The sequence below is a fragment of the Argopecten irradians genome, chromosome 5 (genome assembly GCF_041381155.1).
Source record: "Argopecten irradians isolate NY chromosome 5, Ai_NY, whole genome shotgun sequence".
Classification (NCBI taxonomy): Eukaryota; Metazoa; Mollusca; class Bivalvia; order Pectinida; family Pectinidae; genus Argopecten; species Argopecten irradians.
In genome coordinates, this window is record NC_091138.1 from 20339890 (window position 1) to 20363162 (window position 23273).

Sequence of the window (23273 nt, forward strand, 5' to 3'; positions counted from 1 at the left end):
ACAGTCATTCTGAAATATAGGAAGATAACTTGAATAATCAAAGTACTTTTTATTTAGGTTTTTTTTTTATGTTTTAAGTTTTATGTGCCCATAAATAAGGCAAAATCCAAGAATTCAAGGGTACATGTATGTATAGTAAAATTGAGGCCGCAAAAAGATGAGAGTGGTTGTTGGGTCAAATAAAGTAACTGAAAAATAATGATGATTACTTTTACTTTCATACTAACAGGAAAATATCAAAAATTATGCACAAAAATTACTTCACACAATGCTACTGCAGATTTTTTTTTTGTATAGCAGGAGTTATAGTTTATTGAACGGTTTTGTAATTATATTTAATTTTACAATAGTTGGACGGACTCACAGTTGCACACATATGGAGCATGTGGACGCCTACATGTACACATGGAGCCCAAATTTATGCCATTCAAAAACACATTTTACAAGAGATGGACAAATTTACAAATTTATCTCTTAGACTATTACAAGAACTAGCTCATCCAAACTTAATTCACATATGATATATTCATCATTCAATAATCACATATTCTCAATGTTTAACTGACATCATGCATATTAAAAATTCCATCTTGGTTCTTTTCCTTAAGTTACATAGCCATACAATGAAACAGCTATGGTACTTGATTTATAATACCTGTTTCATAAGACATTCAACAACAACATACCAATTCTTTCTTTCAAAATTAGCTTGCATCCATTTTTAAACAGTAAATAATTTACAGCATCATAACGATTTCAACAGTACCTACAGCAACAACACAGGGGCTAGACTCATTAACAATGATACAATTAATATCTAGTAACCCATGGTTAGTCATCCAGATCATTTTGGGTTCAATTACACGATGTTAAAAATTTGGGGTGATTATCAGTCTATTTGGACATGCAGGGATCGCCGATCGAACATTTTGATGTCTGTATCTAACAACTACAAAACATTTTACAAATTTTTCATCTCAAATTATATATTTCATTTTGATTTCATGAAAACAAACATAAAGCCAAGTATCTACTGGTGTGTGACAATGTAAAAATTACATACTGTCTCAGAGAAGACATATTATAATTATTTAATCATTCTATCTGTCTAATTAGTAGAGGACAATCAAACTATTCTGAAAGAAATGTAACAGTGAAATAAATAAAATCCATATCTAAGATGACCGGGTACAAACATAACTTACCCTAAAAAGCAATTTATTTTGATTATCAAACATTTTTTTACTAAGAAAAGTATTGCTCTCCATAGTGTTAGCATTTCTCCAAGGAACAGAGAAGATTTCAGAAAAACCCTGAAATACCATCTTCTACCATAAGAGCCTTACTCTTACTATTGTAGGTATATACATACTGGGTACCAGCAGTATAATGCCTTTCTTCTAATATTTTGATCAGAGATTATTCCTTACAAATTTGCTATTCACCAAAAGACACAATGAATGTCTACAAAAAAATCACCAGAAATCTTTCACTACAGTACATGGCTGATTCATTGTACAATTCCCTACAGTAAAAGCACCATGACCTAAAGTTGTGTTACAGAAAGGACCATCACAGTCTCTCAATTACACAGTCGACATTTTCACCTGGACACTATAACAGTTACTATAGAATATAAATCATATTCAATTAATATTAGAACTTACAAAAAATTGCTAATTATAAAAAAAAAATTGTTAGACATTTTTCAAAATTCAAAATATATCATTTTAAGCTCTGTGAGCAATTGTAAGAGAGTTATAAAAATTTAGATAAATAATTGGATTACATAGCAGCTATTCTTAATCTACTTAAAAAACACTGAAAATTGGATCGTTTAAGTTTTCATTATACATACATGTAAACAAATGTGTAGACTATCCTAACCACCTACTTCCACAGGGATTACACAAGTTCCATATCACCTGCAGCTATCACATTATTGTCCTCAACAGCTTTCTTTTCTTGTTGTTGCTGAGATATTGTTTTGATACGTTCACTATCTGTGACGTTAGCAATAGAAATCACACGATTATATGCCTTCCACTTCTGGCATAGTCGTCCGTACATTTTACACTGTACATACATAAATACGAGGCCTCCTGTAAACCCAATGGCCACCACAATAAGTTTGGTCCAGAATGGCCAGTCCAGTGCTCCGGCCTCCACCTCTTCTGTTGTCCGATCAATGAGCACATATAAGGACCATATCACACATGTAATGGCCACCACATGGAATGTAACAGAACAAGTGATCTTTCGTCTCTCTACTGTCGACATTTGTAGTCTCTCCCACTGTTAAAACAAAACAAATCAATCCAAATTATAGTTCTTCTATCTGGTGAACAAACGTACATACAAATGATGAATTTTTATATTACTTTATTAATAATATATAACATGTACAGTATTCGACCCAATAAGCGCCCAGGGCACTTACAAAATTGAAAAAATGAAAAGGTGCTTAACAAGACAAAATTATTGCAAACCTATACAGTTTTGATAGTCTTGGTCTTATGCCCAGGCAATTGAAATGAGACCTCAAAAAGGGAGGGGCGCTTATAGGGACATGGGTGCGTATTGGGTAAATAAATTACAAATTGCTCATATTCTTTTATCTGGTCTTAGTAACAACAAATTACCAGTAATTTGGTTTGGTGTCATTTTTTCATAGCCTTTAACCTTTAAAGGACACATCAGCTAGGCCAACCTTCCCTGTATAATATCCTGTCAACATTTGAGGTTATATATGGAAGGCTCTACCTGCACAACATCCTACGAACAGCTAAGGTCTTTAAGAAAGTCTATTTCCATATCACGTTTACACATAAAGCCATACATGGAAAGCCTCCACTATATCAGTACATGGCTAACTTTATATAATCAAATTTGCTTTAAAGCACTAACTTAAAATTATGAACATACCTATATTTAAATATCAATATTTCCTAAACCCCCTACTCCCTAGATATCTTTTCTTACATCTTACATACTCCTTAGACTGAAATAGAATACTCACTTGTATAAATGGTTTGACCTTTGATGTCATTTTGTATTCGTATTTGCAGAGTTCGCAGGACGTTTTGTCGGAGCTCTTTATCCACTTTTGTAGACAAGCCTGATGGACATACTTCATACTTCCTGAACAGAGACATGGTGCCACAAGTGGGGAATCTTCTTCCTGGTCCAAAATGTCACACTGACATATCCGACACAAGTCTCCGCCTGATGACATCATCGACAGTTGGGTTTCACATCGCTCCGACAACTTCGGTGTCGGAGATTCTAAGTGGTGGGTTTCCTGAAATATGTATCGCGAAGAAATTAAGAAAAGGATCGGTGCAGAAATTATCGCAGACATCAGCAAGAGGTGGTCACACCATCAAGGAGAATTTCAGTTTAACAGGAGAACAAATTAGTACACTTTACATTAATGGCTAGGATGAACAATTACAGAAGCAACAGTAATGTCATCCACAGAGTTTATTGTGTAGTATAATTTTGGAAACATGTATTGTAGGCTGTGGTACCAGGTAATTGTCTCCTTGTAATGAAGTAAAAACTACAGGATACTTTAGGTAACAAGGCTATTGTATCAGCTATATGGTGAAACCTGTCTAACAACCACCTCTGTAGAATGACCACCTGTTTATTAGGGCCACTTTTTCAGGTCCCTTATGGTAATTTGTAATACAATTTGTGTATAAAGGAAACCACTTGTCGATTGGGTGGTCTTTATAGACAGGTTTGACTGTATCTCACACAGACATAGAACTGATGGTAACGGCTAGTATACCAACCACATATAATCAAAATGAATATGCTTTGATCCAAAAGGTGAGTCTTTCAAACAATATCATAAAAGGAATACCATATTTATTTGAATGTTTATAGGAAAACTGCTGATAATCAGCAATCTATGCTATTTAATCAATATTCATGAACAATATAAAATGACAACGTTTTTTAAAAAAAACATTTAATTAACACAATAAATAGGCCAAGCACTTTAATTAAATCTTGTTTATATAAAAAACTCCATCTCGCATCAGAATTTTAATCAATATACACGCTAATCTTGTTCATGTATCATGTTTACTGGGATGTCAAGTATCAAACAACATCTATTGAGTTCTTAATGGAAGTAATATCTAAATGAAAATAAAACGAAATACCTTATACAGATCATAATGATAATTACTATGTTTATTAACAGACAACAAATAACCAACCAACCAACTATAACCACATGTCCAAAATTAAGCCCTAATATAGACACGTAAACCCCTGTCTACCAACAAATCTTTGAACAATAATAGGCCTTTGTGGACCAATGACCCCACAAACTTCCAAGGAATTCACCTTAAAGAGAGACATTTTCTTTGTTTCCATGATGTCCACCAATAAGCCCCTAATTTCCACTAAAAAGCTCATAACAAATAAATAAGCCCCTTTTCTTCAATCAGTAAGTCCTGGTCCACTAATGAACCTATTGATAACCCCTAATATACAAATCAGCACCCTGCCCTCCACTTAACCCATGCCCACTATTAGATCTTTGTCCAATGATAAGCTCTTTGTCCATCAATCAGTTTTCTGTCCATCAATAAGTCTCCTGTCCATCAATGAGCCCCTATCCACCTATAAGCCTCCTTGTCTACCTAAAAGCCCGCTGTCCACATATAAGCCCCCCTGTCCACCTATAAGCCCCTTGTCTACCTAAAAGCAACATGCCCCCACTAAATCCATGTCCACTAGTAAACCTTTGTCCATTAAACTCTCTGTTAATAATTAAGCCTCCTGCTCACCACTGAACTTTTGTCCAATAATAAGCCTTTGTTCACCAATAAACCCCTAGGCCTATATAACTACTGGTATCCATCAATTACTTTCTTTCTACCAATAAGCCCATGTATCCGAATAAGCATTTGTCAACTGATTAACCTCCCCTTATCCATTACTGAGCCCCTGTCTAACAATAAATCCCTGTACACAAATAAATTTGTCTACAAATAAACCTCAGTCAACACAAATAAACCCTGTGAGGTCATGTATGGACAGTATGGTACCTAGTAACATTGCTCAGAGATTTTTTTCAGTCAACACAAATAAAACAAAATCCTAAACATTTATCAAACAACTTCCTGTTTCACATTGACTAACAGTATTTTAAAAGTATAAAAACCAAATTACAGTGCATTCACATGTACTTTTAATTGTTAATTTTCAATCAAATTATACAATTTTGATATAGAGATTAACTGAAAAAATTATGATGTTTCGAATGTTTGATATCAAAAATACTTATTCTTGTACACTTATCATCACCAAGATAAATAATAATCCAATCTTGGATGCAAAGATGCAAAGTTGGTGAATTCAGAAATGCCATAAGCTTATGAATACGATTGTTGACATATCTTTTATAAGTACACATACTTGCACAGGTTGCACGGCGTTTTGTTGAGACTGCTCCGGGTAAAATAAAGCATGTGTAACCGGTTCATTCCAAAACATAGTATACTTAAACATCCTTCTATTTTAGCAGAAATGAAGATCTTGATTTAAAATATGTTGTATATAACCTAAAAATCTCACAGCTTATATCACGTCCGAAAATGTTCTTGAAATATGCACGTTCTGTCGACAAAACCTTCCCACTATTGGTTTCATCTCCCATCAAAATCAAGGTTTGGTAGGAAAACTTCAAATTGAATGTTTACAAACAAAAAAATCGACAAGCATTAACATAATTGTTGAATTAGAATTCAGCGTTAATAACCTACTGACTAGAGACCTATACCTATATACACTGACAATCTAGTCTACAGGTAGATTAACCTACAAGTTGATAACCCTCTGCCTCAATAAAGTTTTATCTTACTATGATACATAGGGATGTCTCTTATACTAGAAAAATCTAATGCTGGACATGTGCCAGTGTCATAAAATGGTTTTTTTTAACCATATCTTCACAAAATATACAACTCCTTTTTGATTTCCTTTGTGACCTAGGTCAAGTTTATGGACAAACTGCTGATTACAATTTACAGACAGCAGATAAAAACACTGGTCAGTCTTGACCAGTATTTCATACAAATAACTTAGGGATAAATTGTCAGTAGGTTATGACTGATCTGTGACTTACAACACTGATAAAAAGTTTTTTTATCAATTTGATATTGCCCCTCTTAATCTTAATTTATTTTTACAGTTCAATCTCAACAAATTTATATCTAAGACCCTGCCCTCAAGGCATAAATCTTTTGTAAGGTCATGACAGACAATAGCTGATACAGGCTTTTCAACATTTTATCTTCATATGTGCCATCAGGTTAAAAATTAAAACAAACAAGAGCTATCCAAAAGGCCTAGATTCCATCCTCAGAGTTATGCATATTTCATTTTTTATTTCAAGAAAGTATAGATGGCAAGGTTCTCTTTACCGTAGATATCTTGCTTACATGTGTTAGTCAGGGCTGCATGTTTCCTGATTTGACCAACTTTCAATGAATAATAATGGTAAGGGAATGTAATACCTAAATAATCTAACATTACCCAGCTGTGGTTACTACTGTAATAACCCTAAAATGATAAAATGAAAGTGTTGCCAGGCGTCAGAATATTACCAGTGAAGTTTGGTGACAGAAGATGTAAATTGTTCCATTGATGGTATGTGGCAAGGTTCCCCCCTACCTCCATAAGGTTTCCCTTAACATCCAAACACCATTTATCTATATGAACCATATGACAAACACTGCGAAACTAGTGTTGTTTGTTGACCATGTAAACAACATTGAACAGAGGTTATTTTACCTAAATTACAATAAATGAGAAAAAGAATTGCTTCATTAAACACTTTTTGACAAATAAACGTTGACACTCGGTGCATATATGTAATACTAACCAACATGACATTGCTTATGTTAACAATCAAAGGTACAATACAGGATATATATAGCGGGTGTGGTCTCTTACTGAATAAAGCCCCCTCTGTACTGTAGTTAAAACGCTCCATCATGACATCCTTTAATTTCACACCCAAATAATCATTTTGTGTATAAATGTATTGGTACAGTTTAATTCCATCAGGATACTGTTCCCCCTCCCCCCAAAAAAATCTTACTAAACCAAAAACAGGATATTGTGTGCTCTATCCAATCTCTTTCGTTGCAGATGTCATAGTGCAGCACCACCTCAAGTACAATCCCAAAATACTAAGGGTAAAATAAATCAGCAAAAAAGAGTTACACAATCATTGAAACAAGAGGAACCCGAGTTGGTGTTCAGTCAAGGCTGATCAACATGCCAAATATCAAACTGCTATCCCATACTGATAATTCCAATGGTATAGTTTTAAAACAATGCTTAAAAATATGTTTTCTTCGCTATACACAACAATAGTAAACTTGACCCCCTTCTCCAGGGAAAAGGTGAGAAAAGGACGTTATAAGATCCATCCAGTGTTGATTCAACAATATCTAGAAGATTTTTTTAAAGTTCTGTGAATTTGACTCCTTTGACGATGGACGGCGGCAGACACAAAATCATCTGATACTTCATATTTACCTTGGAGTTGGCCAATTTAGGATCTTCTAAAAACCCATGATTCTGCTCCTTAATATATGGCATTGTAAGACTTAATATTAATTCAATTGATAATAAAGTGCAGCAGAGTAAGCAGATCAGTCTCCATTGATCTTACTGGTATAGGAGACAGACTGGACAAGCTCTTTCTTTGATAAAGGTCTGAGGTACGTCAATCTGTAGATCACTACAACCTACTTCTAGTATAAATAATAACTGACACAACCTTGCCTTAATTCAAACCTGTGATATGTTTTAGCCCAGTTGTACAAAGGGATGGACAGACTTCAAACAAAATTATAAACCCATTCCCCTAACCAGGTTCTTATGGGGATTAATCTGTATAGGGAAGGGGTCAATAATAACAAGTACTCATTGTAATGGACACCATTACATAGTCCCCCAAACGCATCCCCAATTGCAACAAATCTGGAAAAAAAGTGTGCACTATACGTGCAAAAATACGGCAATACAAGGCTATTTTCAGAGAAATTGATTTGGCAGTAATCATGACTGTATGGCATCCCTTAAAATTTTAAGTTAAAACCCCCATCTACCAATTTTCAATCAATTGCTGACAAAAATTAGAAAACCGGAAGTTTGCCCAGCGACAATCTTTTAAAATTTTTATCATATTGATCATCATCCCTTAATACCCCTATATGCTAATTTTTATTGAAATCAGAGACCAAAATATAAAAACAGGAAGTTAGCCCAGCGGCCATCTTGGAATACCAAATACCTTAAAACCCCCTGTAGACCAATTTTCATTGAGATCGGAGATCGAAACCTGAAGAACAGGAAATGAGCCAGCAGCCATCTTGGAATAGCAAAATCTTTACGAAAACCTTTGCATGTTGTTCGCCATCCCTTAAAACCCCTATATACCAATTTTCATTGAGATAGAAGACCGAAACCTGAAAACAGGAAGTGGGCCAGCAGCCATCTTGGAATACTAAAATCTTTACGAAAATATTTGCCAGTTGTTTGCCATCCCTTAAAACCCCTACAAACCAATTTTCTTTGAGATCGGAGACCAAAACCTGAAAACAGGAAGTGGGCCAGCAGCCATCTTGGAATACCAAAAATCTTCACGAAAATGTTTTCATGATGTTCGCCATCACTTAAAACCCCCATAGACCAATTTTCAGCGAGATCGGAGATCGAAACCTGAAGAACAGGAAATGAGCCAGCAGCCATCTTGGAATAGCAAAATCTTTACGAAAACCTTTGCATGTTGTTCGCCATCCCTTAAAACCCCTATATACCAATTTTCATTGAGATAGAAGACCGAAACCTGAAAACAGGAAGTGGGCCAGCAGCCATCTTGGAATACTAAAATCTTTACGAAAATATTTGCCAGTTGTTTGCCATCCCTTAAAACCCCTACAAACCAATTTTCTTTGAGATCGGAGACTAAAACCTGAAAACAGGAAGTGGGCCAGCAGCCATCTTGGAATACCAAAAATCTTCACGAAAATGTTTTCATGATGTTCGCCATCACTTAAAACCCCCATAGACCAATTTTCAGTGAGATCGGAGATCGAAACCTGAAAACAGGAAGTGGGCCAGCGGCCATCTTGGAATACCAAAATCTTAACGAAAACCTTTGCATGTTGTTCGCCATCCCTTATAACCCCTATATACCAATTTTCATTGAGATAGAAGACCGAAACCTGAAAACAGGAAGTGGGCCAGCGGCCATCTTGGAATACTAAAATCTTTACGAAAACCTTTGCATGTTGTTCGCCATCCCTTAAAACCCCTAAAGACCAATTTTCATTGAGATCGGAGACTGAAGCCTGAAAACAGGAAGTGGGCCAGCAGCCATCTTGGAATACCAAAAATCTTCACGAAAATGTTTTCATGATGTTCGCCATCCCTTAAAACCCCCATAGACCAATTTTCATCGAGATCGGAGACCGAAAACTGAAAACAGGAAATGGGCCCTGGCGGCCATCTTGGACTTCCGGTTGGGAAAAAAAAAACTTTATGCACAATCCCATACCCTAATGAATATGTATGTGAAGTTTCGTGATAATCGGCCCAGTAGTTTCTGAGAAAAGCTGCGGAAACCCACGCGGCGGAAGAAACCAGAAGAAATAAGAATAAAAATAATAATAATAATAATAATAAGAAACGGAGCAAAAACAATATGTCCCCCCACTTCGTTTGGGGGACATAATGAGAAGGCAATGAGACAAAATGAACTTTAATCAGATCCTAAATCAGAAAAATCCAAAGTACATGTATATAATTCCATTAAGCGTTTGGTTTTGATTGAATAATTTAAAATTCTGTTACCTGGGTCATTAAAGGAAGTGCCAGGTTTAGGAGGTTTAGGAAAGCCTGAGTGCCCAGAGAAAAAAACACCAACCTGCCCTAACACACACTATTGGGAATCTTCAATCACCTTTTTTTTTTTTTTTTTTTTTAAATATCACCTGATCTTTCCATGATCATGACTGAAGGATAATTAATCATATACTCAATTAATGAGCTAACCAGGTAGTAGCATAAATGCGTGCTAATGTAGATGTCCTTGGAGTTTGATATACAATGTATCAGTTTTGTGTGATTCTGTCACACTACAGTATAAATCAAACTCAATCTACCACCTTAATGGTCCTCTGATGGCTACAAAAAACACCTAATCATACTTTTGATGTAAATTTCATCACTCCATAAAATCCCTGTGAATATTTTCCTTTTAATTGCTTAGAAATGATATATAAAGATTACATACCTGTGATATTCTCATTAGAAATATGAGATTATCACCTGGTATAAAGTCCAACCTAGCCCTAATAAGCCATGGAAACCATAGCAACTGGGGATATATTAATATACCTACACGAAAATCCATAATTTACGTAGAGTACATATTTTCATCCAATTAATCTTTGCCTGTACTAGCAACGTATCATGTCTATCGGTAATAGGAACCAACCATTGATGATGGATTCCTCTTTGTATCATCAGTATCTAGGCTTCCTTTTATCTACTCATTGATATATACCTCTTACTAAAGTCCAGTTTTGTCTGTAAATGCTCTAGCAAAACCTTTTAATGCATTTCAATAAAAGTTACATATTGGTCAAGTATATAAGATAGATCTAAACAATGCCAAGGTATTACTGGGTCTTAACTGTATCAGGAATAAAATTGTCAGTTCTCAAGCAAATTATATGCCGGTAATATCTGAACAGATTTCATCCAGTTTATATTTTTTTTTCTCTATTAAGTTTCCCAATGTTCAATATTTTTTTGTACTCTCCATCTTGGAGGCAATAAAGAAAATAATACTGGAGTGAATTGTTCACGCTAATGACATAATCACAGTGACAGCTTCATTCTTTGGCTTTCAGAGCAGCACATTTTATATTGTGAGTAAATCTCAACACTCACCATAATCTTATCACTCAAAACTACTGCCATATACAAATGCAACAGTAGGAATCAAAGACGTTTGTTGAGGTCTCTATCGTATTATATTACCCTGGTTGAATAAAATAATGACTGAGGGTGTATATATGAAAATACATGTATGTAAAAGATATCTTTTGTATTAAGACATTTTGTATTTCTTACACTTAAAGTGAATAGTCGGGCAAAGAAAACCAGTCTAAATGCGTTTATTGGCCTTCCAAAAGTTCTCATATATTAATACGACGGTCAAGGTCTGCTTACGTTTCCCAGTTCTGACCATTGAAATAAAGAAAAGGTGAAAGCATTGAAAGTGAGGCTGCGTGGAAATGTAACCACGGGCATAGTCAGCCAGGAGGACGTTTTAGGATTCCTATACTTTAAATTAATTTCTACGTGCGCAGACAGATTTTGACGAGAAAGTTTATTTTTCTATTCCATAAGAAATCATTCTGGATACATTCACACCATTTTTACCGACTTTAGCCATCCTTGCCCGACTGTTCACTTTAAAGCAATCTTAAATGAAATGAAAATATTTTCACATGTTTCATGTGAAGTAGAAACAAATTTCATAATATACAATCAAACCAAAACCATACAGAATGTAAAATCTATATATAGTAACAGTGTATTAAACAAAAGAAATCAAAACCAGCAAAATAATTGAAAATGTGAGATAAGAGCACAGCAATATTGATAAGTATTAGAGTAACAAGGAAGAAATGGAGACAGAATCTTTTCAATGATGCCCTACATAAAGATACCACACACGTACAGGTAACCATGGTTATATTTCACACTTCATATAAGGCTATTACCAATTTATAGGTCTGAATAGAATTCTATACTAGGATAATTTGCATGTTAATGCCAAATTCACAATATCGGAACATGAGGAAGAGTGAAACGAACAAGAGGAAGAGTGAAACTGAAAGATGAAACTACACTGTATTTATTTATCCTTATACTTCAGTCCTAAAAACTTTATTGACATTAAGAGGTAAAAGTTTCATTCTTGTTTGTAAGTAAGAAGAAATGTAGGTGCAAAAGTTACCATGATATTTTCTGTTCAACTAAACAAAAACTGTCAAATATAAGTTTAAAGTAAGGTTTGCACACTGCAATGACAAAGAGAGTAAAGGAATGTATGTTCATTCTCAATAAGATATATTTGATAGAGAGGGTGCTTAATGATACATTTCACTATTTTTCTATATAACAAGATATCAAATATCAGAAAGAAAAAGAATTTTTATTTCTAATATTTACAAGTTTGGCAGATTCTTATGCCAAAAGTTTTCTCCCCTTGTCCCTAGTTATCTCCCTTATTACATGGGTTATGTTCTCTTGGAAAAGGTGATGGTAGTATATGTAAGCAGTCAGTGAGGATAAGAACTAAAGAGATGGTGAAACTCTGGGTTGTGTTAGCACAGACTATGTAAAAGCTTGTTTACCACCAGTTCCAGCCCCGTCAGGCTAGGCTCATCTTGAATGCTCTCAAACTTTTGAATGTCTGAATCAGATGCCATAGTTATAGTTGTTTGTTTTATTCCTAAAAGACACAAAACACCATCAATTGAATGCTTGATATATATTTCTATGTTCAATAAACAGCACACACATGTCATTCCATATATGATATATGGTAAATCATGAAATCTGTCCCTTTACTTATAAACACTACTATACCCAAATTAGCCTCACTATCATTAATCTAGAAGATATCAACATTGAATACAATATAAGGTTTACAAGCTTTGAGAAAAAATTTCTTAAAAAATCATGATGAATTTATCTAAATTCATCTATGAATTAATATTCCACACACATATATATATATAAGGAAGCTCTTTTAAAGGCATCCACATTAAATTCACGGATAACTCATATTAGTATCCGGGAACCTGAAACAAATAACTAGTTCGCTTGGCCTATGATTTTCCTGTTTTAAATATTTCAAGTCATACAACACACCTGCAGGTACTTATATTGCAATATTACAAAGTAGTCTTCCTGATCAATATTTCAATGAATATCATCTGTACCCTGGAAAAGATAACTAAACAATACTGACTGTTTCAAATCATTGATTTTGCATAAATAAGCAAACAAAGGTAATCTATTATACCACATACTCTTTTAGCAAAGTGTCTTACTTTGCCAGTGTCAAGTCCAATACAGTAAAGCTAACAAAAAGATAAAAAATGAGGACAACAATATTGTTCGGGAAGTGGACCCCAAGGCACCTCAACCCTGGCAACTCCATCAAAGTACAGATGTATATATTTGTTGCTTTGCCACAACTACATACGTGCACTTTTATACACTTTTATTATGAACAAAAAGGTTAAGAATTTAAAAAAAAAATCACACAAACCTAAAAACATGATTTTTTTGTGGGTTTTAAATATAAGTAAAGTTATGTAGCACATTTCCATGTAAACAAAAATGATGTAAATTCAATTATTTATCACCTGTATATTAAATGGGGAAGAAATGCCCATATCCTAGAAAACGAAATAAGACTCGTAGTTTTAAGGAAACATGTTGTTTAACCAACTTGACCTGTTGAGCACTGGGCAGAATTAATGATGTACAATGTACATTTATAGATTAGCTAGGTCTGAGCACTATCTAGCACAGGTAAGGTTATTCCAACATGGCAGGTGTAAGTATATATATGTAGTGACCAGGTGTCAGATTTCATGCTTTGTTATAGTATTGTCACTATTCTTACTGTCAACTGTACAGCTGATACACAACTAACATTTCGTACATGTACTGCACAATATTTTTTCTCTCGACCTTTAGTACAAACACGTGAATGTTTGTCATACAGGTATGATCTGAATGATCATCTCTAATTAATAACATATGCAGCATCATCAATATTGTAACAAAGAAATGGAGTTCAAGGCTGTGGTATAAAATAGGGAGAAAATCTGTATCATAAAGATAACTTGTCTTGAGACACTAGTAATATCTGTTAGACATAAATGTCCCAGCCTTCATAGTGGGCCAGGATAGGATAGCACAAGAATATTGATGTTACTGTATAAGTTCTCCCCTCTCTCCCCATCATGTCAGTTGGCATTCAATATTATACCAGATTGTTTGTCTCATTCTTAAATTGCTGATATCCTAGTGTTATATATATGGAAGCAAAATGGATCACATTATATTTCACTACTTGCCTTATTGACCATCTCTGTAAAAAGACCACCTGCTTAATATGACCACTTTCTTCCACAGGGAACTGAGAATTAGTTACAGTTTATATAATTATGGACCCACCAGAGTGCCCACAGACCATTTTTAGATGTTTTAGGGGTCTAAATAAAAAATTGGTAATAATCATACTCTACATAGCACTATATACGTAAAGGATGGAAAGCTCCCTGACACTAAATGTATACCCATCCTAGTTTTAGCGGCTTAAAAGTCCCATTTCTAGCACATATTCACAAAAACGGTTACTACCATTGGAAAGAGCGATAATTTTCCTTTCAAAATCATCCTACACAGGATTGTACCGCGATAAGTATCATTTTCAAACTGAACCTGGATATATCAGTATACTGATGATACCGCGCACAACTAATATAAACTGTAACTAATTATCAGATCCCTATGCTTTCTTAGGGTCTCAAATGACCATTTATAACACAAGTTGACCTGTGTATAAGACATCTGGACTATAGAGACCACTTTTCCTTTGTCCTTAGGTGGCCTTTATAGAAAGGTTTGACTGCAGTCTTAGTTAGCTTTGATTCACTTGCCTTTGGTTCATATGCATGGTTATGATACAAAACCCTTTTCAAACGATAGATGTAATACAGCATTGCAGAAGTACATACAGAAGTTTTTTGTCCGATACAGAGAAGCTAATGGCTGTTCTAGGCTCAGTTCTCATCACAAATGATACATCCTAATGCTTCCCCTCACTAAAGTTTGGACAGGTAAAGGTCACAAGGTCAATAGTTTACAGGTATTACATGTCTATTAAGCATGTTTATAACCTTCTAATGTCTGCAACAAACACAACATTATTTGTGTGTATAATGGGTTCTGTACAGACTGTCTCTTACATTAACACAGACAACCATCTTGTCACGCTTAACATCATCATTCATGTATGAATTACAAATTCATCATTTCTGCTAATGTAATGAAAAGAAGTTAAAACAAATGCATTTTCGTACCTGACTTTATAATTACATGGGGAATACATTGAATCTTGCAAAAGTTCAAAAGTTCAATAGATAGCCTTTTTACTCAAACCTACAACATTAAAGTGTACAAATTGTATGCAAGTCTATCCAAATTCCAGTACTGAGTAGACATAAATGAAGAATTATCTGTAAAATTTCAACAACGCCCATTGCCATCTGTGAATAATCAATGATTGTGGATACATAGTATTCTTTTTAATTAAATATCAACTTTCTGTTAATACTACCAAGCTTATAAATTAACATAAAATACAATTACAATTGGATTACATATATACTACATACATTGTTTCTATATTACTCTGAGAAATAATGTCTATCCAAAATAAATACATATTACCTACATAGCATACTTTCTACTTTGTGTGTCATCTAACTATAATGCTTTCTCATCATTTAACAAGATGATAGACCTAGTAATACTTATCAGCTAGATTGTCACCGGTGTCAAAACAGAAACCCTACTGGTGAAGCTTTTTCTACATCAGGTAAAAATCATCAAGAATGTCAATTCAAATGAATGATTGATCATTAAATTGACATCTGTTAAGTAAATTAACAACCAGCATTTTAAATTTACCAAAAGCTCTGTGTTTTGTAAGTTATACTAAAAACAATGTTACTGCTTGTGGATACATATATGAATGTACACCTAATAATGCTATAGCATTAATTTAAACAGGTAAAAAACAAAAGTTCATTAACTCATGCAAGTCTTGCACATGCCAAATGTTATAGGGCTAAACCTGTTGTGTCTTTTTGAATATTACAAACATATCTATTCTTGCTGCCAGATATTAATTGTAACATCATGACTACTGTGTAAACAGCATTTTTTTCTCTTGAGAAAACAATACACATTTTTGCACACAAGCTTTAAATATGACATAACATTCAACGTAGCAATCAATACCGCCATATATATCGATACCTATTCTGTTATGATTCGCATACATTACAGATTCATCTGCCCTTACGGGTAAGTATGATTGTGATGTCATATGATTGTGAGCGTAACATTATACATTTTAAAGAAAACATGAATTTCATTCACAAAATAATCTTGTCACAATCAATACCTACCTACAAGGGAGTTAACTCTGTAACAGGCAATGACAGAATACTCATAAGGGTAGATTACTCTGTAACATGCAATGACAGAATACTACAAGTACAAGGGTAGATAACTGTGTAACATGCACTTACAAGGGTAGATAACTGTGTAACATGCAAATACAAGGTAGGGTATAAAAAATCCAGTAAACTTCAATTGTGTTTCTCTTGTTTCTGTTGTTTTTGAAAATTTATCAAGACAGTTTCAGATTGACATGCAGTTCTACTGTATTTTAATGGCCATCACAACTGCACTAGCTTATTTTGAAGGCAGATTTATGGGGAAATAAAATGGATGTGTTAGTCTGGAACAGTAGGAGCAAATTGATCTAAAATTATGTAACAACAGCACACATGCTTTTTTATTGTGAGATATAATTTTGCTTCCATACCAAGGTGTATCCTCATCACCATGCCAATAAGGCTAGGTATTGCATAATTACAGCTTTGTTCCATAATGTAATGTTGATAATACAAAAAACAGCCATTCTTGGGCATTCTATGACAGTTGCCTTATCCTTGATGACAATAATTGTGTCCATTTGTAATTTAGTGTCTTTGCAAACACTTTTTTTTGTTAAACATAAAAGCCAAGTAGCCCAAGTTTAATTAAATTAACATTTTTTTGGAAGTCTAAAGCAACAAATTTATTGTTTTGGTATAACCCATCCATTACAGAAATACACTGGTTTAGCTACTGGTACTATGTTTATAAGCCTGTTTTACAATTCATTAAGTATGACCTCTCTAGATTGTGTGACCTTTCTGATCAGTTGTGGCTAGTATAGATTGTGCATGTGCATTATTATTTCAATATGCAATTCTATTAAATCTAATACAAATCCAAGAAAATGTTTAATGTTTATTGGAAACTAGAAATATGTCTGTTAGACATTAAGTGCCCCCTAAATACATCCTAACCTTAATTTCTGGTATGAAACAGGTGTACGTAGCACCCTTGGTGCATTGTAATATATACTTTCCTTTACTTTATCAGAACTTTAAATATGAAATTACTTTATAGTTCTTTGTTACATAAAAGTGTGTTTATTATCATATTGATATTGATACGGTACACTTGTATCGCTGTTCAAAAAAGTCGTCCGCTAGAGTACAGTCCAGTCTCTGTGCACCTGGTGACTTACATGTGTCATGCTTGAAAGCCTTTCCAGGGTACATTAGATCTAGAGCTCAGACACTCAAGACTGATATTTTATAATGTGTTTTTTTTTTATTCTGTTTCTCTTCAAAAAGCTGTGTTATTTTATAAATTTTAATTAGTCCTGCAGCAAATGCGGTTTATGGTCACAGGGTTTAGTAAGCAATAGTGCAACATACACCTAGGACCTAGGATGATGTGAAATAAATTAAATATGTGGCCGGTACTAAAAGTTATCCATTTCGTCAGTTTCTTTTATTGACTATATAACCCTGAATTGCATTGTATTGTTCCGGAAGTTTCCAAAGTCAATCAGATGCTTAGAATATCGTGACCGATGCAAGAGTTTGTATGATACGCAGCTTGAAGTTTACACAAAACAAATGCATTTAGCACTGTGTAATGTTACTGTTATTAATTAATAGTAGATTATCGCTGACAAGTATATCTTAATATATGTTTTTTAAAGTTTGGTGTCACAAAATAATGGCGAAATCTATTAAACGCTATAAGACACTGACTTCCAGTTTCGCGTGCGCAGTTGGAATCTGCACATAGGGGATGTACACAGACTCTTCACCCGACAAGGAAAATAATAGTGCGAGTATGCTCGTACTAAAAATGTGTTAATGAATCCTAAAGGATAATTGAAAATGTAGGAACTTAAAACAATGATTCATGGTTTTATAACAATGAACATTCAATATTGGAAAACATTTTTAACTCTTAATCAAATCCTTCTTTGTCAATCTTTAAACTTGTATACTTTTTGTCTTTCAAATTATATGCGCAATGTTTCATCTCTGACATTCTTCTCGCCCTTAATAAAAGTACATGTCCGTGGATTTTGTAATTATCATATATAGAGAAGAAAACTCCAACAGATGACGGTCCATTCAAAATGTCATCACAACGAAATGCACGTACTACACTGCACAGAGCACAAAGAAGGAAGAACTATAAGACAAGAACATATATTTACAATCTATCAGGGAAATATTGCAAACCTTTGTGCTGTCCTTTTTCTTGAATGGGGAGGGTTGTGTTTTCTGGTCCTTTTTAACATTTTTACTTGAGCCATTTCCTAATGGATGGACAAGGACCTGCTGTAGAGGCATGTCAGCCACAAGTCCCTCTACATCTGTAACACACAAGTAAGAAGTGTTATTGTAACAGTAATACTCATGGTAGACATTTATATGGAACACAATACATGTGAGGTCCGATACATATTGTGATACAATACATGTGAAATTCAATTATCATTGATCTTACATCTACATACAGTGCTAAAGACACAAAATATGTCATTACACATTACTTCAGATAATCTATACAAATGTTTCAAACCATGCAACTTTCACTTAATAATTCAATATAAAATACAAAATCAATGATAAAGTTTCCTTGATATTGTGTTTTTTTGTTTCTGTTTATTTGGCATATGCTTGAATTGTTTAAATGTATATATCATTGTATTACAATTAAGTCAAAAAAAGGCTTTAATTAATACCATTAAAATGTATCAAAGTAAAATAACTGTTTAGAAGGTATGCATCAAAGTATTGTATTAATCATCAAATCAGTCAACTCTATTTGTATGAAAATGTATTATTATTCCAGTACACATTCTTATATCTATTCTGTCCAAATAAGAACAAAAGGCCCATGGGCCTTAACGGTCACCTGATATTTGATACAAATTAGTTATGTTATTTACTAGCCAACGGATGTCTTTTTTTCATAAAATAGGAACATAGATCTAATTGCTCTACATACAAAGTTCCATTAAGCTTGGTGCATATTAACTAACATTATCATGGTTATAAGGTTCAATAAATATTAATGCAAAGGGCAATAACGCCGTAATTAATTAGAGTCATATCAAGCTGATTTCAAACTAAGCAGTCATCTTTCCAATGTTAGTTTACTTACAAACTTTAAATTAAGTTGGGTGCATATTTACTCAAGTTATCAATATCATGTTGACAAGGTCCAATCATAATTATTCGTGCAAAGGACAATAACTCCATCAATTACAGTAAAACCAAGCTGATTTTCAAATTTGTTTGAGATATTTTCAATGTAAGTCTATATGCAAAGTTTCATTACGCTCGGTGCACATTTAGTAAAGTTATCATGTTCATAAGGTCCAATAATTATTAGTGCAAAGGGCAATAATTCTGTAAGTTACGATAAAATCAAGCTGATTTTCGATTTTGTCTGAGATCTTTCCAATGTTAGTCTACAATCTACATGTATGCAAATTTTCATTCAGCTCAGTTCATATTTACTGAAGTTTTGACCTATGGTCAGGTGACCTAGCCTTAAACTGAATAGAAACTGAAGACGCATGTGTGGCATACAAGGCATGGTTATAGAAATATGATCAAAGTACAGATCTAGACCTTATCATCTTAATGAAACCAAAGGACATATTTGATGGCAGAGATGAATACTTTGTAACATTTAATATCACAACTTATTTAGATACTAACTATAATATATAGGATTAGATGTGTAGCTATGTAACATATTACACATCTACTATGATATATATATACGATATACTGGTTATATTAATGAACTGAATTGAATCTATCTTGTATAATAATAATAAATTTTGGAAGTGAAATAAGTTCAGGTGTATGTCCATTTTTTTATTGTCGCTCACTCTACAGTAACCCTGAAAACATAAGACCATATTTAGTGGTGTGCATTTGATTGGTTCCGACCGCCATTGGTTGAGGTGGTAATCTTAACGATTGTCATACAATTGTAAAGAAAATATAACAATTCCATAATGATTTCATACAATTGTAAAGAAAATATAACAATTCCATAATGATTTGTACTATAACTGGTCTGTTGAACACCAAAACACTGTAGGACTCAACAATATTTAATTTTTGTTAACACTATCATTATTTAATTAGGGTCTACTGGTAGAAACTGATCTCGAGATCTATTCTGTTTATCAAAGGGAATATTTCATACCACACAAGATACCCATTTGTTCTAAGAATTACACAGTTGACAGAACGTTATTGAATGCAATGGTTAGTTAAACAATGCCAATAGTGTTATTCCTGTCATTGTTATAGTATGGAAACAGATACAATATATAGTATACAGTACCAAATTATTTCACCACCGATTTATATAGGCTAGGTCGGTTATACAAATCATGTTCACAATATATTGCAGTTGTACTTTGCTGCATATATATCGACGTATATTATAAAGTATACAGAGTAGGAACTGATTTAATATACAGAACGTTTGCAGATCTCGACTGAAATATTAGGACAAAACAATATCCTTACATTTCCTGTTTCCGTTAAAATGTCCACTCCTTGTCACTAGTCAACGTCCATTTCCGCTGTGTTATTTTCAGCAGTCGACTCTGATGTTCGTCGCCATAGACAGATACACCTGTATCAGCCTACCTGTGTTTGGTTGGTGTCAAGGACGTTCTAACCACGTCATTTAGCAGGGTGCCCTCTGTCAGTCAGTATTAGAGATAAAGGGGAATAACTCCTATTCACCAAGCCTATTTCGCGGACAGGTGCTCTAGTGTAAAATCAAAGACGTATATGAGACTTATAAATCCTTGTGTAAAATATATCTTTTCGATAACTATAAAGAATAAATAAATTGCTTATATTTTACTGTAATATAAGTTAGGCCTATCTATCTTTTATATCAATAAAAATATTCTTTATGCCATATAAAAACACTAAATACGACTTAGAAAACCGTTTTTCAACAGTTAGAAATAATTAACCCGACGTTATCGTGACGTCACAATAGCGTTGCGTATCGATTTGGAAAAAATAATCCCTTGGAAAAAATCAATGGAATCGTACGTGTAAACGTATTTCACTAAAAGTAGCATGGAAAATTAATTATAAGCAAACTTTTGAGAGAATCCGCTACGCGAATTGACACAGTTTGCAAACAAAATTTCTTTTATACCCCGATGAAATAAAAAAATAGTGACTTCAATACTTAAATGACAAATGCAATTATAATTTCATACCAATAACTTCTGTAGTGTACTTTTCATTATACTGATGTATTCTTTTAAAATAGCAAAGATGCTACACAATGTAAAACACGATGGGAAATAATGCGTTGTTGAGAAAACTAATCTGATTAAAATATCACATTTTAATGACAGCTGATGAACAATATCTATGACGAAATATTATACAATCAACACCTGGAATAATTATAAAGGATACAGATCACCCGATGAATTCACCAACAGTACCAAATTATTTCAGTGCAAAATTCTTGAGGATGATAACAACAACCTTCTTGAGGATGATAACAACAACCTTGGTATGCACATGTCTCATTCTTTATAATGTGATATTACTAAATCAATGAAGATCAATAAAAGTCATGCATACAGCAAAGTGCATAAACTTTGCTAAAGAGCGTTCGGCGGTGTCCACCTTGGAGACTTGCTGTTTGTTTAATTAACGTCCTATAAACAGCCAGGGTCATGTAAGGATGGCCCCCATGTATGCGTTGTGTTGCATGTATGAAGTGCGGATGTGTGTTTTGGGAGACTGTGGTATATTCGTGATGTGTCTTCTTGTATGGCGGAACTCTTGCCCTTCCCACTCCTTTTGTTAAGCAGGAGCAGAAACTACCACTTTTATAGACTTTGGCGGGTCTCGACCAGGGGACAGAACCCAGAGCTTGTCTCACAAGGGCAGCGCTCAACAGAGGGCCAAAAGTGTCAAGGGAGGTGCAATGCTAACATCCTACCTGCAGGGCAATTCAATCTCTAACTAAACGGGTTACAGCTGCATGATTTCTCCACTAAAAGACAATAACCAAGACCTATATAATTCTATTGCGCTTGGAGTAGATGCAGAAGCTTGAAAAGGGAAGACTAAAATGTAAGCAACGGAGTTCGGATGAAAAAAAACGTGGAGCAAATACACAATCTCTAATCTCTTGTCAAGCACGTGGGCAATACAAATACCTTCTATATTTGTTTTTGCCCTTGGATATTACTAAATGGGAAAGTTACTTTCATGTGAATTAAGTTTAAAAGGATTTTGTTTGATTTTAGTATCAATCTTTTGAAAATCTAATAAGAATGATACCAGAGATTTTAGATATGTCATGGAAATCTTGACAGTTCTTGAAATAAAATCATCATGAATTTAGTTTAATTTCATTCTTAGATTCTATGTAATCAAATTAAAGTATGATAATCAAGATACATGTAGATATAAGTAGAAGTCAATGGGACTTTCGAGTACCTTTAATTGTATGGCTTGTAACAGAACTCAACCACCCTTGAACGGAATAAAAACGACTTAAAATACACGAAATCTAATGATGAAAGAATTGAATTTCGGCATTAAAAGTTTAAAGTCTCAGATCTAGAAATAAACACCAAATCAATCGTACAAGAGGTGGTTTTTCATATTAAAGAAAAGTGTGTAAAGAGTATGAGAGTTAGTAATCAACAATATTGAGGATGGCAGGAATATGTGCGGATCGTTTTGTGGGAGGTAATGGATAAGGGGAGCATTTGCTCCCTTACAAAATTCCGTCTTGGGGAAAATACCGTTGATGCGGTAAGACCTTTCGTAGTAGTTTTAGGACACAAGAAGCAAAAGAAACATCTACCACAGAAAGCCAGATACATTAAATCAACGGCGCGATTTGTAGCTATCACTAAGAATCTTACATCCTGCTATCTGTTTTGTATTTTCAACAAAGTC

At 34.0% G+C, this 23273-nt stretch overlaps 1 protein-coding gene across 2 annotated transcripts; it reads right to left on the reverse strand.

The window, feature by feature from the left end:
• Positions 1–463: 463 nt before the first annotated feature.
• Positions 464–21011, reverse strand: LOC138323165 (E3 ubiquitin-protein ligase MARCHF1-like). Of its 2 annotated transcripts, none has more exons than XM_069267575.1 (4): positions 20847–21011; positions 18528–18661; positions 3020–3301; positions 464–2295 (listed from the first exon to the last, which is right to left on the reverse strand). In XM_069267575.1, the coding sequence occupies exons 2-4, from the start codon at positions 18636–18638 to the stop codon at positions 1906–1908; spliced, it is 783 nt and encodes a 260-aa protein (XP_069123676.1). In that variant the 5' UTR covers positions 18639–18661; positions 20847–21011; the 3' UTR covers positions 464–1905. The 2 variants fall into 2 exon arrangements, with proteins under 2 accessions (XP_069123676.1, XP_069123677.1); XM_069267576.1 differs by lacking the exon at positions 20847–21011 and adding an exon at positions 12471–12568.
• Positions 21012–23273: the final 2262 nt, after the last annotated feature.